The sequence below is a fragment of the Gopherus evgoodei genome, chromosome 3 (assembly GCF_007399415.2).
Source record: "Gopherus evgoodei ecotype Sinaloan lineage chromosome 3, rGopEvg1_v1.p, whole genome shotgun sequence".
Classification (NCBI taxonomy): domain Eukaryota; kingdom Metazoa; phylum Chordata; order Testudines; family Testudinidae; genus Gopherus; species Gopherus evgoodei.
The window spans coordinates 149406969-149424070 of record NC_044324.1 but is presented as its reverse complement, the minus strand read 5'-3'; the positions used below and the strand labels follow the sequence as shown (position 1 = coordinate 149424070).

At 41.3% G+C, this 17102-nt stretch overlaps 1 protein-coding gene across 2 annotated transcripts in view; it reads left to right on the top strand.

The window, feature by feature from the left end:
• GREM2 (gremlin 2, DAN family BMP antagonist) overlaps positions 1–14434 on the top strand; it is a 49728-nt gene extending 35294 nt beyond the window's left edge. For both annotated transcript variants that reach the window (XM_030556979.1, XM_030556978.1), the window contains exon 2: positions 11619–14434. In XM_030556979.1, the coding sequence (XP_030412839.1) occupies positions 11620–12126 (507 nt within the window). In that variant the 5' untranslated portion in view covers position 11619 and the 3' untranslated portion in view covers positions 12127–14434. The remainder of the gene's footprint in view (positions 1–11618) is intronic.
• The last annotated feature ends 2668 nt before the right edge of the window (positions 14435–17102 follow it).

Genomic DNA, 17102 nt, shown 5'->3' with positions numbered 1-17102 from the left:
ATAGAAAGAGACCTTCTAAAAACATTAAAATGTATTACTGGCATGCGAAACCTTAAATTAGAGTGAATAAATGAAGACTCGGCACACCACTTCTGAAAGGTTGCCGACCCCTGACTTAGGATATACAACTGAGGACAGACCTGAATGGAAAGCAACTGTCAATAAAGGTAGTAAACAGTGAGGAAGACAGATGTGAAAAACTGTTTGAAAAAAGTACCAGGTGTCATACCTTAAATTTTGAAACAGTGGTTTAGAATTGGAAAACTAAAGTTTTTCACTTTGAAAATGTCAAAAGAAAGCATTTCAGCAACTTCAAAGCTTTGTTTACTTGAAAATTTTCAAAATACTTGCCACCAACCCTTTCCTGTAAGGAATTTCAGTGCTGATAAATCAGTAGTTTCTGATGTAAAAAGTCCTGCTGAAAAATACCTGACCTGGTTTAGACAGAACCTGTTTTTCAGTTCTCTACCAGAGAGAACCCAGGTAGTGGGGAGAAATTTGGCCAGTTCTGCACTTGTTGTTTATATGTAGAATGTGTGTGTGCATGTGCATGCAGATATTCATGGATATCCTCAGGTTTGCAGGGCTCTGCTAATCAAATTAACAGATGTCTCAAATAGTGGGAGTGGTAAATAACAAAGAGGACAGGTCACTTATTCAGAGTGATCTGGACAGCTTAGTAAACTGGGCACAAGCAAATGGTATGTGTTTTAATATGGCTAAATGTAAATGTGTACATCTAGGAACAAAGAATACAGGCCAGACTTACAGGATGGTAGACTCTCTATCCAGGGAAGCTGTGACTGAAAAATATTTGAAGATGCTGGTGGATAGTCAACTGAATATGAACTCCCAGTCTGAAGCTGTGGCCAAAAGAGTGACTTGGATACTTAAACAAGGAAATCTTGAGTAGGAGTAAAGAGATTATTTTACCTCTATTCTTGGCACTAGTGCAACAGCTGCTGGAAACTGTCCAACTCTGGTACCCACAATTTAAGAAAGATGTTGATAAATTGAGGAAGGTTCAGAGAAGAACCATGAGACTGATTATAGGATTAGGAAACATGTTTTATTGTGATAGACTGAGCTCCTGGATTCTATTTAGCTTATCCAAGCGAAAGCTAATAGGTGACTTTATCAGACTTTAAGAACCTACACAGAGCAGATGTTTAGTAATGGGCTCATCAGTCTAGCAGAGAAAGGTATAATGTAATCCAGTGGCTGAAAGTTGATGCTAGACACACTCAGACTGGAAATAACTCTTTTACCAGTTAACAGTGAGAAATTTATTTAATAGTGAGAGTAACTAACCCTTGGAACAAGTTACCAAGGGTTGTGGTGGATTCTTCATCGCTGTCATTTTAAAAATCAAGATAAGAGGCTCATCTAAAAGACATGCTCTAGGAATTGTTTTGGGTAAGTTCTATGGCCTGTTATACAGGAGGTCAGACTAGACAATCATATGGTCTTAGAATCTATGAATTACCAGATGCCATCTAGCAGAGGCAGTATGAATATGAGTTCCCTGATTAAAGGCACTGCTGCCTTATGTTATATTACTAGTCCAGTTTGGGCTGACTTTTTAAAAAAAAAAATGTCTTCTTTCTTTTCTCCCTCCTCACCCCCCAATAAAACAAACAAATGCTGATGTTGTGATGTGCAATGGCAAAAATGTCTTTCCTGTGACAAGTTTGGCCCCTCATCACAAATAAGTAGCCAACTTGATAGCATTCCATATCACTGCATTTTTATTCCACTTCATGTTTAAAAAAGAAGAAAAATAATGTCCTTAGGATTTCTGTATATCTAATGGTGGTATTAAGTTCTGCCTGCATCACTGGCAAGTGGTGTGTAAATCTTCGGGAAGCATCGGAATTTATCAAGGTGGCTATGCGTTTTGGCATATGTATCCCCAAAGAAGACAACCAAAGTATTCATGGCTCCAAGACTTTAGTTTAATTATTCAGTGTCTTAAGGGACCCAGTAGTTCATATCTGGGGCATTATGGACCAACACTGAAAGACTTCCACCTGTTCTCCCTTCCTTCACCCTTGAAAAATGAGAAACTTCTCTTTCCTTCCACTGCCACTTCAAAAAGGAAATTGAAGCAGGGGTTTTGGAGCTCTGCAAGATAAGAGAAGCCCAAGCTGTGGAGAGCGTAGTATTGTAGATCAGTAATTAACTGTTTAAATCCATATCATTCCTGGCAGGACATCAGTGCAGAGAAAAATTATGTGATCTCTAACTCTGGCACTGATGATGAAATGAGAAGCTGTATTCAAAACTGCCTGAGCTTAGCTTAACTGAATAGCCAAGAAGCACATAGTTGTAAACATTTATTCTCTCAGTGGTACAACTAAGTGGTACAACACTTCTACTTAGTGGTACAACTCTAGAGGCAACTACCAAGGATGTAGTTTGATCCGGCACTGAAAAGCCTAATGCTACAGCAAGTTGGTATCTTACATCTGGGTGGGGGTTACCTTTAAGTCTTCCTTACAGCCTCCCCCACACCAAAAATAAAGTAACCAGTAAATTATACAATGTTGAACATGCCTTGAGGGAGATGGAAGTTTTTCATACCTCTTTTGCAGGTAACTTGACACCCTGATGTATGAGGCCTGCTTGTGCGGGGAGGAGGGAAAGAGTGTGTGGGGAGAAGGTTGAGTGCTACATAAATCACACTCTCCAAGAATCCTCTCAACTCTTTCCCTGGAGCCTGGGAGTTCTCCTAGCAGCTTGTCTTGGATGTGGTGTGGCCCTCATAGCCACCTCTCATATCTTCAGGATTTGCTGAGGGGCTCCCTACTTTAACACTGAAAAGGTTTTTCAGCACATCAACCTTTAATGGTTGCTGCCTATTTCCATAGAATGATCTTTTGGGGCAGTGTGTGAGCCAACTTTCCAGTACCTCAGTGGAAGCAAGGGACATTTGTGTCTGAGCTTAGAACTGCCCCATAATGGCTGGTGCAGTAACCAGGGAACACACTGGAGTTTTCTAGAAAGAGCTCCTGAGAGAGTATGGGGTTTCTCTTTCCTAACATTTACGGCTGGTCTTCACTGTGGAGAGGTCAATGCTTCTGCAATTGATGCAGCAGGGGTCAATTTAGCGGCTCTAGTGAAGACCTACTAAATCAATGGCAGAGCACTCTCCAGTCCCCAGTACTCCAGGTCCCTGAGACAATGACAGGAGAGCGTCTCCTGTCAACCTAGTGCAGTGCAGGCACTATGGTAAGTTGACCTAAGCTACATCAACTCCAGTTACATTATTCACATAGCTGGAGAAGCGTAACTTAAGTCAAGTATCAGAGGGGTAGCCATGTTAGTCTGGATCTGTAAAAGCAGCAGAGAGTCCTGTGCCACCTTGTAGACTAACAGACGTATTGGAGCATGAGCTTTTCATGGGTGAATACCCACTTCGTCGGATGCATCCGACGAAGTGGGTATTTACTCACGAAAGTACATGCTCCAATACATCTGTTTAGTCTACAAGGTGGCACAGGACTCTTTGCAATTTAGGTCAATTTACCTTAGTAGTGAAGACAAGCCCATAGTATTAGTCCATGTTTAGGGACATAACAGAACCTACTGATTTAACCAGTGTTCTAGTAAAGTATGTACAGTGCCTTAGCATGGATACAAGGGCTAACAAGCAGACCACAATCCTCTGTAATGTCGGATTGCTTAAGAAGATCTCTGAATTTCACATCACCTGTGACTTTAATTCTTTTTATGTATAGAGACATAAGCAGTGTCTCCATTGAAGCCCAAGGCACATGGAGATTTCTAGTCCAGGAAAACGGACCCCAAATCCTCCCAATTGTACTGACTCTGCTCCTGGCACAAGCTGTTCACTTTCAGGAACTCGGAAGGATGGCTCTTTCCAATGTGAGAGCATAAACAAAATTAAGGGTTACATTTTTTCCCCCAAAGGTTTTCCTCACTCTTGCAGCAGAATTTGATTATAAAACATACCTTCTTTGGTTTATGCCACTGATTCAACCACAGAAGGAAATCTGTACATGACTTACAAGTATTCTGATCTTTTATCACAATTCATTTTGTAGATACATTTTTGTTCATACCGAGGGTGCTAGCCTTCAGCCTGGTAAAAACAATGCCCCGTGCATGTTATAGTAGGGCTAGAATGTGAGGAAGCAGCAATTTCTAACATGTTAGCAATGACCACACTAGAGCTGTACCCTACAATTCCAGTAGGTATACCTTTGTCTCCATGTGCAGATTAGCATAATTGATTTAGATGCATTAAGAGGAAGGGGAGACCTGGGAACTGAGCTCAATTTCCCAAGAACACAATCTGTTAGCTTGGGGTGAAATTACTATGGACTTTAATTCTGTTTTGGTCCTCTTTTGTCTGAACCAGTTTGCTAGTCCCCAAATCTTCCAACTGTTTTTGTGCAATACATGCTATTGTCTTCTTAGAAGACTGAGCCAGATTTTCATCTGGTTTAAATCCACATAACCCCATGGAAATCAATGGTGTTATGCAACTTACAGAAGAAGATCTGGCCCATTTGTCTGCCATCACTTCAGAATCTTTAGTCAAACAGTGTCTATGGCTCCTCACTGCAAGGTAGACGTTCACTCTAAGTGCCAAAAAAAGTAGTTAGAAAGTATTAATGGAGCTTCTTTGCTTCTAGGGCAAAGTACATTACTCTTCTGTTACATCATAGCCCTTCTGATAGTGGTCATGTATATACCTCTAAAGTGATGCCTAATATGTGTGGTCCTCAAACTCTTCATTACAGATCAGACAATGACTAGTTTGGCCGCAAGTGTTGTTCGGAAAAGTTTTGAATACCTTTAAAGTATTGGGTTTTATGTTTTCCCTTCTTATATGTTCTGCAGTTGCAAGGGTTCTAGGATTGGGCATTTTAGTGATTTGAAAATTCATTAAATGGTGGGAACAGCCTTCTAGCATAAAGGCCAGTGCCATTGCAATGGGATGCATAGAGTTCAGTGCTCAGATGACTTCGTGCTGCTAATATGAAATCACAGCAGCACAGGAGTCTCCAAATGAGCACTTAAAGTGAGATGGTAGCACTGGATCCCATCTTCTTACAAAGATCTGGGCATCTTTAGTTCAACTAATCTCCAAAATCTTGTGTAACTAATAAAAAAAAAAAGTAGCATTTTGTCTCCATGGCAACGAATAGGAATTCTTTGCTTCACACACCTACTTTAAGTGTTAGAACTTGGCATCTTATTTCCAATTTATTTTATCTGTCTTCATTTAACAGAAGTACTGTCTCATCTTAAATACTGAGGAAAGATTACAGGCTAAAGCCCTGAATATCTAAATAACGTGCACGTGTGTGTGTGTGTATATATGTGTGTATATATGTGTGTGTATATATATATATAATATATTGTTGTTTCTCTCTCATGTAACTTCTCTTCCCCATTCTAGCCCTAAAGCAAAACAAAGGTTGCAAAGTAAACCTCTCCATAATAGAGATCCCGTTGAATGGCTGACCTTAATTATGGCTCTATGTGCATATCTCTTTAGAGTGCTAGAAGAGATGATCTCGTCAGACCACTTGCATAATACAGGCATGGTACACATTAAAAGGATTTAAAAACTGATTAACTGATAGGTCTCAAATTGTAATTGTAAACATGGAATCATCAAGTGGATGTGTTTCCAGTGGAGGTCCTGCAGGGATTGGTTCTTGTCCATATGCTATTTAACATTTTTATCAGTGATTTGCAAGAAAATGTAACATTGTCACTGAAAAAGCTTGCAAATTACACACAAATTAGGGGATGGTGGATAATGAAAAGGACAGGTCACTGATTCAGAGTGATCTGGATTGTTTGGTAACCTGGGCACAAGCAAAGAATGTGCATTTTAATATTGCTAAATGTATAAAACTAGGAACAAAGAATGTAGGCCATACTTACAGAATGGGGGAATCTATACTGGGACACAGTGACTAAAAAAGATTTCGGGATTGTGGTAGATAATTAGTTGAACATGAGTTCTCCGTGTGATTCTGTGGCCAAAAGATCTAATGTAATTTTGGGATGCGTAAACAGGAGAATCTCAAGTAGGAATAGAGGTTGTTTTTTTTTTTTTTTAACCTCTATGTTTGTTGATTGTGTAACTGATGCTGGAATACATGTCCAGTTCTGATATCCACCATTCAAGTAAAATGTTGGTAAATTGGACAGGGTTCAGGTACGTATTATAGAGTAGATATTTATCATATCTCCTCTTGGATAAGCTAAATAAATAGGTCTCCTTTTTTTTTTTTAAGTGTTTTACTCTGAAAAGGTTTTCCAGACCTTGAATCATTCTTGTGCCTCTTTGGTGAACCCTTTTCCAGTTTTTCAACAGCCTTTTTGAAGTGTAGACACCAGAACTGGCCACTGTATTCCATTATGGATCTCATTAATGCCCCCTCCCCACAGGTAATTATACCTCTCTGCTGCTATTTGTTATTACCATTTCTATATATCCAAGAATTGAATTTGTCCTCTTAGCTGCATCATCACAATTTAATCGTGGCTTCTTAAGATTACAGAACATAATTAAAGCTGAGCTGGAACAGGACTTTCTAGTCCACAAAATACACTGAAGAATTTGATTTTTTTTTTCTTCATTCAACAGTGGTTTCAGGAAAAAATATCTCTGAGGTGTTTGTGGAAGAGCTACATACCTACTCAGCTAGGAGACAGGGCCAGGCAGCCTGCCCACTCACCTTCCAGGAAATGAGGAGCTGGCAAGGTGGTAAAACCATTGCCTGGGGAGCTGGGTCTTACCAGGTGAGCTGCTGAGGAGCAAGTAGCGGGAGCTGAGAGGAAACTAGACATCTGTCCAATGAAAGTTTGAAATCAATACGTTCCCATCTTGCTATTGCCAAATCAGTATATTCTGCCAGGAAAACATTCCACTGGAAAATTTCTGACCAGCTCTAAGTATAATATGTAAGCTGGAAGCTCTTAGACGGCTGCATGTATTGTACTTGACTCACTACAGAGCTCAGTTGAATACTTCAATAAGTTACAAATAACTTAACCTTAATTATCAACTAACCTTTACAAGGTTCCTGAAGGTCCAGTGCCATGGGACTAGGAAGCCTACAGAGACAGATGAGCATAAATGGGTGACCCCCTGGCCTCACTGAGTAAAACCCTTATTTCAATGGCTAGAATTTCACTGAATCTGAGTGTCTGTCTGTTAATAGCATTGTTCATGACTTACAAATATATTCAAGCTTAAATGCTTGTTTTCCTGTCAAACTGCTGCTGTCGCCCTCTATGAATAGAATGGGGGTGGTCTATGTTGTCCCACCCTGTTAGAAAGTGTTGGAATCCTGCAGGTCGCTGCTACTTTTGTCAGTATAACTTTCAGGGTGTGAAAAAACCACACCCCTGAGCGACATAAGTTACACTGACCTAAGCGTCGGTGTGGACAGCGCTATGTCGGTGTGAGAGCTGCTCCCGCTGATATAGTTACCGCCTCTCACAGAGGTGATTTTGTTATGTCAATGGAAGAGCTCTCTCTCCTGTCGGCTTACAGCGTCTTCATCAGACACACTGCAGTGCTGCATGTGTAGACAAGCCCTTCAATCCTGCTAACTCACTGGAGGAGACATGGCTTATTAAACTCCTCTCCTCCTCCTCCTCCTCACCACAGATTCAAGAGGTGGGACTAGCCTTCTACCAAAGGGAGCTAGATTTTAGGAGATGTGCCACAAGAGTCCTCACTTAAGAACTTTTTGTGGGCACTGATCGTAGCAGCCAACCTTGGGGGAGAACTCATTGTGATGATATTTTTCTAAGTGATATTTAACCTCTAAACGATAAGTGTGATTTCTGTTGGCAGAAGGGTGGGGTCTCCGCCCACACATTATACCCTCAGTGATTTCCAAGTTTGCATTATTCGTGCAGTAGGTGCTCCTTGTCATGGCATTTTGCAGCTGTTAATGAATAGCAAAGGAGGATCCTGACTTTACAAGCTGTATTTACGTGTTTAAAGTCAGGAGGCTTTTATTTTAAGGACAAATCACTAGTGGCCAAAACTTTGTGTCTTACCAAAGCTCACTTTTTGTAGTGCATGTGATTAAGGCTTGATCTCTTGTTAGAAGGCAGGGCTTATTTTCCATGGGAATATTATGACTCTGTAGATCATTGTAGCTATAAACATTTTTTAAAAAAACCTCTCATGATTTACATACTTTTTCATGATTGTTTAGGGTATTTATAAGAACCCAAAGTTGATCTATTGTCCACTATCTCACAGTTTCAAATTCAACACATGCAATAGAAATGCAGCTGAGCCAAAGACATCGGGCCCAATTCTTTTCTGTACCACGACACACTTGGCAATGGGTTGGCCATGGAACAAGTTACAGCCTCTTGTTTGTCAAGGTGCCCTAGCTCAAGCTCTTATTTAAGTTACAACATTGTAGGGGCTTCTGCTTTCACTTATAACAGCTGGCTATGGGCCTTAAGCAGCTTTATGCCCTCTAGGAATTGTCATAGGGAAGCTTACCTCTGCTTTACTTCTATGCTGCAGGTAAGGACAGTCTGAAGATGGGCTCCACTGCCTTTATGCTAACTGAGATTTTTCCCCTTTGCTGGAGGAATTCTCACCTGGCCAGATTAAATCCCCTTTGTGAATCTTGGGTAGAATAGAACTGGGTCTGAGGCTCTGGCCCATTATTGCCAGCAGTCTATATTCAGTGGACCCAGCCTATTCAGAAACAAAATCAACTTAACATTCATTATGTTACTTTTGCACCTTTTGGAGTAGGCTCACTTAAGAATTCTCCAAAATGCTTCTGTGCTTTCATTGAGGTGGGGTGTGTGTGTGTTATGGTGGCTACCTGGAACATATAGTCCATGGAATGTTTCTGTCACCAGGTTGTATGTACCTTTGTTTTCTTGAATACAGTTTGTGTTGCTAACAGTGCCTGGGTTTAAGAGGGGGCAATTTGCAGGTTAGCACGGTTCTGAGGAGGTACCCATGTGATTAGAAATGTGATGATCTAAAAGGATGCACAACACTTTGACCTACCAGTTTAGGACAGAGTAATACACTCTTTGTGAACATCTTAAATATCCAGATTTGATAGGGATCAAACGATAGAAATAGTTGGTATGTGCACATCTGACTACTAAAATACTTGGTTACATGTACTACAGAGTTCAGTTTCTGATAACCTTACAACAGTGGCTTTGAGTAATAATGCTTTATTAGTGATAAGCCAGGATTTATCCAGTAAAATCCATGTTTATTATTTGATCGAATGGCCCTCATTCTCTAGGTAGAAGCTGTTTCAGTAATTGTTAAGCTACTATAATTTCATGCCTTTTTTCATAGACGCTCAGAACTGGTAGGGCTGGAAGAGACCTGCAGTATTATGGGGCTTCTACACCACCCCTTTCTGGAGGAAGTTTAATCAGGCATTTAAAATCTCTGAACAGTTGCACTGAGATCTTGATGGCACTTCTTCTTTTTTTAGAAGGGGTTTTGAATCCCAGTATTTGATACTAACAATGATCTAGTTTATAGTGGAAGCTCACTGATCTGTACAGTTTGTAATTTATGTCGAATTGGATCTCCCCACTCAAGATGTAGTAATGCTGTGGCTATTACCCTCCTATCCTCACCAAAAAAGTAAGTGGAGTGGGTCTGTTTTTCTTTCTTTCTGTAAGACGTGAATTTGTAATTGTTTGGGAGGCTTTGTATCTGTGTCTTGAGCCAGATAGAGAATGCATGTTCATAAACAACACCGGGATCGATTATTTCACCCATTACTGGAGTGCAGCCACAAGTGCACGATAATGCGAGAGCAGTTTGAGGAAGTGTGGGACACCTATATCAAGCTGAAACTAAATGTTGGACTGTAGCTATCTGATTAGGTTTTGGCTTGGATACCAGAATTGACATCCAGTGGTCTTGATGGAAAGATTCTGTGCACATTCATCAAGAGTTTTATCCAATCTCCATCTAAGTATTAATGTGCTGAAAGTTAAGCATTTTGAAAAAAGGCCATTTATTTAAAGCACCATAGATATCAATGGACACTTAGTACCTTTGCAAGCCAGTTTGCTTAAGTACTAAATCAGAGGAAACTGTCACTTATCACAATATTAGTTTATTCCAGTGTGTCTATTGCCATACATTTTCTTGTTCCTATTTCCTCTGGGAGGCGGAAGTACTTTTGAGTGTTGTGAAGGTTTAGGCCTAACTTATCAAAGTGAATTCAGTACAAGTGGCTTAACTTCCTCCTACAGAGAGTGGTGACCTTCAGGAACAGAAGACTTGCCAGACTGGATCAAATGACTGGTTCATGAAATCCAGTGGTCTGCCTCTAACAGGGGCCTGTTCCAGCTGCAGGAAATGGTAATGGACAATTAGGGAATAATCTGCCCACTGGGAAAATTTCTTAATGTCTCAGTTAGTGATTGGCTTATTCTTTGTAAAGTGAGTGTTTTACATCTTTTCTAAAAAAAAAGTCTCATCCATATGTATGCGTCTCTTAATTGTACTAAATTATTTACCTAAAAGACCTTGTAGCAATGAGTCTACTAGATTAACAGTGTATTGTATTCATATAATTTCCTTGTAATATTCTTGCATTTGCTGCCTTTCAATTTTGTGGCTGCTTGGAGCCACTCGGGAATATATACGTTCACTCTTACAGCGAAATACATAAAACCCCAGAAACTTGAGAAAAAATGTGAAAGTGACTATTCTGGTAGACACCTCTTGATACTTGACTGTATTATGATTTGGAACTAGACTAGAATTGGAACCCCAAAGCTTGAAATAGTAAAATGTGAATTCACAGTAGATCATCCTTTCTTCCTTTCCCCTCCGATCAGGGTTGCACAAATGGGATTTCAGGAGACTGGCAGACTTCATCTGACATCTGAAACTTAGCCAACTGGTCTCTCAGTTGTTCCTGGTGGGGAGAAGTTAGTTCACATCTAGCTTCTGTTAACTGACTGGTTTGCACAGTTGACCAATAAGGTGGTCAAATTATCAATTTATCAGTGAGAAAATGGTAGCTAGAAGGTTTGGAAGAAGTAATGAATTCTTACTGTAGGTTGGGCCCTGTCTCCCAGTGGCCAGAAACCCATCCTCCTGGCATACTTGGTGACCAATGAGCCCTAAAAACTAGTCATCCTCCTAGGGAACTAAACAGATTTCAAAAGTCATAATATCCCAGCTCTATTAATAGAATGTGTAGACTTGAATACAATGGAAAGAAATCTGTATATTGACCTCAAAACAGGAGTAAGTGGATAAAATTCTGTGGCCTGTGTTAAGCAGGAGGTCAGACTAGATAATCTACTGGTCCCTTCATTTCTTCATTGACATATCCTGTGTATAACACTTGATTTGTTTTAGACATGATGGCAGGGATGTCTTCAAGGGGGAAGAAGAAACAGACTTAAGTTATGGCAAGCTGAAAACATTTCTTTTCTCCTAAGGTGAAGAGTACAATAGTCATATCTATAACTCTTAGTGAACACTGTCTACCTGTTGCTGGGATGGGCAAATATCTGTGCAGATAAAATAAAGGCAAACTGTGCTGAAGTGTTATGTCTTCTAACCTTCACTTGTATTATTCTTGCAGGATGCTCTGGAAACTTGCCTTATCTGTTTTTCTGGTGGCGACCTTAGTTAAAGTAACAGATACCAGAAAAAACCATCCTGCAGGAGCAATTCCATCTCCCTACAAAGACAGCACAAGCAACAATTCAGAGAGGAGGCAGCATCTGAACAAAGAAGTACTGGCTTCCAGCCAGGAGGCCCTAGTGGTCACTGAGAGGAAGTACCTTAAAAGTGACTGGTGCAAAACCCAACCCCTGCGGCAGACTGTCAGCGAGGAGGGCTGTATAAGCCGCACCATCATCAACCGTTTCTGCTATGGCCAGTGCAACTCCTTCTACATCCCCCGGCATGTGAAAAAGGATGAGGAATCCTTCCAGTCCTGTGCTTTCTGCAAGCCTCAGAAAGTCACCTCCTTCACTGTGGAGCTGGAGTGCCCTGAGCTGGATCCACCTTTCCGACTCAAGAAAATCCAGAAAGTCAAGCAGTGCAGGTGTATGTCTGTGAACCTCAGCAACTCAGACAAACAGTGAAAGCAAGTATCTGGCTACTGCTTGGCATCACCTCATCAGATTTGCTGCTGTCTCTCATCTTCCCTGAGCAGACTCATTGTCTGTTTTTTTTTCTTCAGGATGCATCTTTCTAGCATGGAAGGCTCACTTGTCATTTGCCTACTGGAACTAAAATTTGTCCTGGGCTATGTTAGGCACCTTGTCATAAAACCTCAGCATATTTCCAATATAATCCTCTTAAAATTGAATTTTAAGGGTGGAGCAGGCCCCTCCGAATTTGGGATTGATCATCTAGGTGACCGATGGCTGAATCCAGCATTAACATTTCCACTATGTGGGAAAAACCCTCTGCCCTACACTCCAGTCCTTTCTGTGGGAAGAAAATGTGTCTCGCTACCTTTGCATCTCACTCAGTGTTCAGTCTGGAGCTTTTCACCTTCATATTTAAGCGCTTGGTGCTGCCAGCTGTGGCTGTGAGGTGCAGCTATGGGATACAGTAGAGTACTAAAAGAAAATGAGAGGCTGTGAGCATGATGAGAGAACTCTAACTGTAGGATGACAGAATGGCTCTGCGCTCCTTGTCTGAGAGGGGGATGAGCATGGGGAGAGGGAACATTGGTCGGCCACAACACTCTCAGCAGCTACCGCTTTTCCATCAGCAGACTGAAGATGGATTCTTGTGCTGCTGCAATTTGACTATATCAAACACAGTCTCTACAGCAATGTTTATTTTGTAACCTAGCTATAGTAAAGTTGTTTAAAATATTATTAGACCTAGTCATCTATATTTTTCTTCTGGCAGAATATTTCAAAGATTAGATTAAAGTGTCTTGAGTAAATAGACTTGATTGCTAGGTCAGTCACCTGACTTGAAACTGACAGGTTTTGAATGGGCTTTCAGTAGATTCTGCCTTAGTATGTTCCCAAACCCATCCAGTAATTGCTGTGTATTTATACTTGTGTGGGGTGGGGGGGAGGGTATTAAACACTTGTGGGAGCAATATTCCACTTAAGTTATTAAAGCATTGTAGCGCAAAGGACAGATTGCAGTCATTGTTACTTTGAATACAGATTCTGCCTTACATATCAGTTTCTTCAGATGTCAGGAGCGTCTACACAGTGAATGGGAATCAAGTGACCTTTGTCATGTTGAAAGAAGAGCAGGCTAGCAAATGCTTGTAGAATGTGGTCACAGCTACAGAAATGAGGAAGGGTTCTGTCCCCTCCTTTACAAATTGGGAGGGAATAAGCTGTTGTAACTACTGTAGCAGTGTTGCCCCATTACACTTTTGATATAGGGGTATAATGAATCAGTGTCAATGGATATTTTAATTCATTTAAAGTCATACTAAGTTACTCACTCACCAAAGTTTAGCATGTTTGTATATTCAGTATGTTCCAGTTCAGATTTCTAAGACCAGTGGCTGTAATGTCTTCTCTTTAAACACAGTAAGTTAATCAAAGAGCACACCAACCAATACCAGAGACTAATGTGTGACATTATTGCATGTCTTACAGCTTAGCATCTGCAATACTTCTGGGCTAATGAAACTAGCCTGTGTAGCACTTCTCTAGCAACATCTTCAGGAATGACCAATCCCAAGGGTTAAAAGTGTTACAGACTGTTGCCATCTATGAGTTCAGTGGCACAGTTCACTATTATGCGAGGCAGGCTGCTTTAAGAGGCTTTTGGTACTGATCTCTGCTAGAGCTTACCAATCGGTTTATGGGGATTGGCACGGGGAGGATGGGATCAGGTAGGTATTTTACCCTGTTACAGCTACATTGCGTGTATTTACTGCCTTGTTGTTATACAATGGCAGAGCTGCCAAGGGAGACTCCTAGTCCAGGGCTTGCTTTAGAGGCTGTTACTGCTCTGCGGTCAGCCATATGAATGGGCACTCCTAAATCCAGGTTATTGGGAGTTTTTTGATAGTACAGAGGGAGTTTGAAATGTCTTCAGCCCATTAGGGTTCTAGGATTATGAATGTGTCCTTGAAGGAAGAGATTATAAAGTCACCCTTGTAGCTAAGACTAGATAGAAATGCCCTGGGCCCTTCTTAATTATATTAACTCTACAATTATTTAAGGAAAAAATAGGCAAGAATGCTTATCATTAAGCTACACCCAAGCAGGGTTTCTCACCAATTTGCAATATGAATATGCTGCAGCATGAAGCTCCTCCTTGGGGCTGTTTGTATGTAAAAACTGAGTAGAGCTTGTAAGGGTTCAAACTGTATTTAATTCTTTGTTTTATAAATGAAAACAAAAAATGAAGAAATAATTATTTTATAGGTGTATTATTAAATTATAGAACAAATAAAGATACTCTAGGATTATATGGAATCCAGGTGTGTGGGCTTTGCTTCTAACTTCAATATTTTACCACTACTTTAACTCATGGCTCTGTCTCTGGTTCTGTGAGGGCTCAGTTTCAGATTTGCCACAAGACTCAGCCAATGGACTATGTAGTTGTGCTACCTTGGGAGCATGTAGGACAGGGATTGATACAACCTGCTCTTAGGTTACCACCTTGTGTGAAGGTGATAAGGGGCAATAACCTTCACCAGCTCTATATTTGAGGTAGATCACATCCCACTCACAAATGCTTGTTCAGCCATGCTGGCCCAAGACTTACAATCATAGAATATCAGGGTTGGAAGGAACCTCAGGAGATTATTGAGTCAACCCCTCTGCTCAAAGCAGGACCAATCCCCCAAAAGCCTCCTCAAGGATTGAACTCACAATGCTGGGTTTAGTAGGCCAGTGTTCAAACCGCCGAGCTTCCCCCCCCCCATTTTTGTTGGTGTGTAATTCCCTGAACAGGTGTTGAAGCTGGGCTATGGGCACCAAATCCTAACCACTAGACTACCATGGAGACTTGGTGAGGGTAGAGCCAAGGCTCCACCAATGGCAGGCCTGCCTGCCCACACAAGCTACCCTGTGTCATGCCTCAATCTACATGGTGCTACCCACACTGCAGATGACCTATCTAAGAGAGTAAAGGAGTGCTTTATGCACTTGATCTGATATTGCAAGGAAAAGAGTGGCCACCATTTCTAGTAATTGGGTTGGGCTGGAGAGAAGATAGTTGCATAGCTGGTGGCAGGAGCGTGTGGCTCTCCCACTGTTTGGTCATTTGTCCTCAACAAAGTAAATTCTTCCAAGTTTAACAGCCTTCGGCAAAATGTCTTAAACAGGCAATTGGAATGAAACCAATCGGGTTCTAAAGTAATCTAACAGAATAATTCCCTTTATGGGGTTTTTAAACCATACTATAGTAAAGATATAGTCTAAATTCTTAGGTTTAGAGATGATTTTGTAGAACTCACAATTTAAGGAAAAGATGAGTTTGTCCATAATGGATGAAGCATATTGACTTGAACAGATTGGCTATTGGGCCATGCAAGTGCTTCTCCCAGCGTTTGTTTAACATGTCTCTAGTGCAGACTAACTCTTATAAAGTGAAACTTTCAAAGTAAGATTCTGTGAGCCAAATACATTTTGCTTTCAAGCTGTGTCATGGAGCACGTTGTTCTAATGTAGCTGTAAGAGTTGAGGGGGTAGCTTATTTCATTTAATAAACTTTTAAGACTCATCCTTTCTGAAGCAGGTGGATCTGAGTCATTGCTACTTGAGTGCAAGAAGAATCCCTGTTAGCAGAACTTGCCTCTGCCACACCTAAATAATCACTAGGTAATGCTGAGAAAGGTAGTAAGTGCCCTAACCACCAGGCTACAGCATCATTTTCCTCACCTGCCTTCTGGGCCAATGATTATTCAGGTTGGTCATATAAGGTAGAACTGCTTCATCTTAACAAACTGAGGGAAAAATCATAGCCTGGGGTTAGGGCATTCGTGGCAGGGAGTCACAGGCCTGGGTTCAAGTCCCTGCTCTGTATCAGGCACAGTCAGTGTTTGACCCTTGGTCACTCCTGTGTGAGCACTCTAACCAGAAAGTAAAGGTTACTATGGGTATGGCTACCCTTGCACTTCAAAGCGCTGCCGCGGCAGCGCTTTGAAGTGCAAGTGTGGTTGCAGCGCCAGCACTGGGAGAGAGCTCTCCCAGCGCTGCACGTACTCCACATCTTCTACAGGTGTAGCTTGCAGCGCTCGGGGGTGTGTGTTTTTTTCACACTCCTGAGCGTGAAAGTTGCAGCGCTGTAAAGCACCAGTTTAGCCATGGCCAAAGGGATACCTTTTAGCCCCTTGGCCTACTGGATTGGGTTCCTTGGGTATGACAGATGGAGTGGGGTAAAGTAGGAAAGGGCTCAGATACTACAGTAATTGCAACCAAATAATTACCACAGAGCTTTCTTTACAAAAATAAAGCTCTGTCTGTTTCTTCATCTGTAAAAGTAGGGTGTTAATAATTAGTTTTCTGAAGTGCTCTGATATATAGGATGAAAGTGCTATGTAAGCATTAAGTACTGTTAAATCGCTAGACACATAGTCATTGAAGTACCATACGGCCTGAAGGTTTCAGTTTGCAACACAAAACAACACAAGCCTTTTACAGCCACTTATTTATAAGAGCCACACTGGAATTCTCATTGAGCCACATCTGTATATCAGGCATGGAAGCAATAATTTAGAATGATGCAATTTGCTTAAGTAATGGGGGGTAATGTGCCATTCTGGTGCTTAACCAAGGCTGGAAATTTCAGCTGCAGTTTTGAGCAGCGGAAGCTGAAAACAGTATTTTTCACATTATTGTAGGAGGGAAAAAAAACAAAACAAAAAGAGCCTAATCCACCAATCATTACACGGGAGCTCTCAGGTTGCACACGAGATGAAGATCTTGGGTTTATTTACTTCTTGTAGTACCATGAGCAATTAGGGTTGCCAACTTTCTAATCACACAAAACCAAACATCCCTACCCCTTCTCTAAGCCCCCCCAATGTCTGCTCCCCCTCCCCTCACTCCAGTACCCCTCCCACCATGGCTTGCTCTTCCCCACCTCCCTCCCTTGGCAGGGGGAATCAGGGACTTGGGCT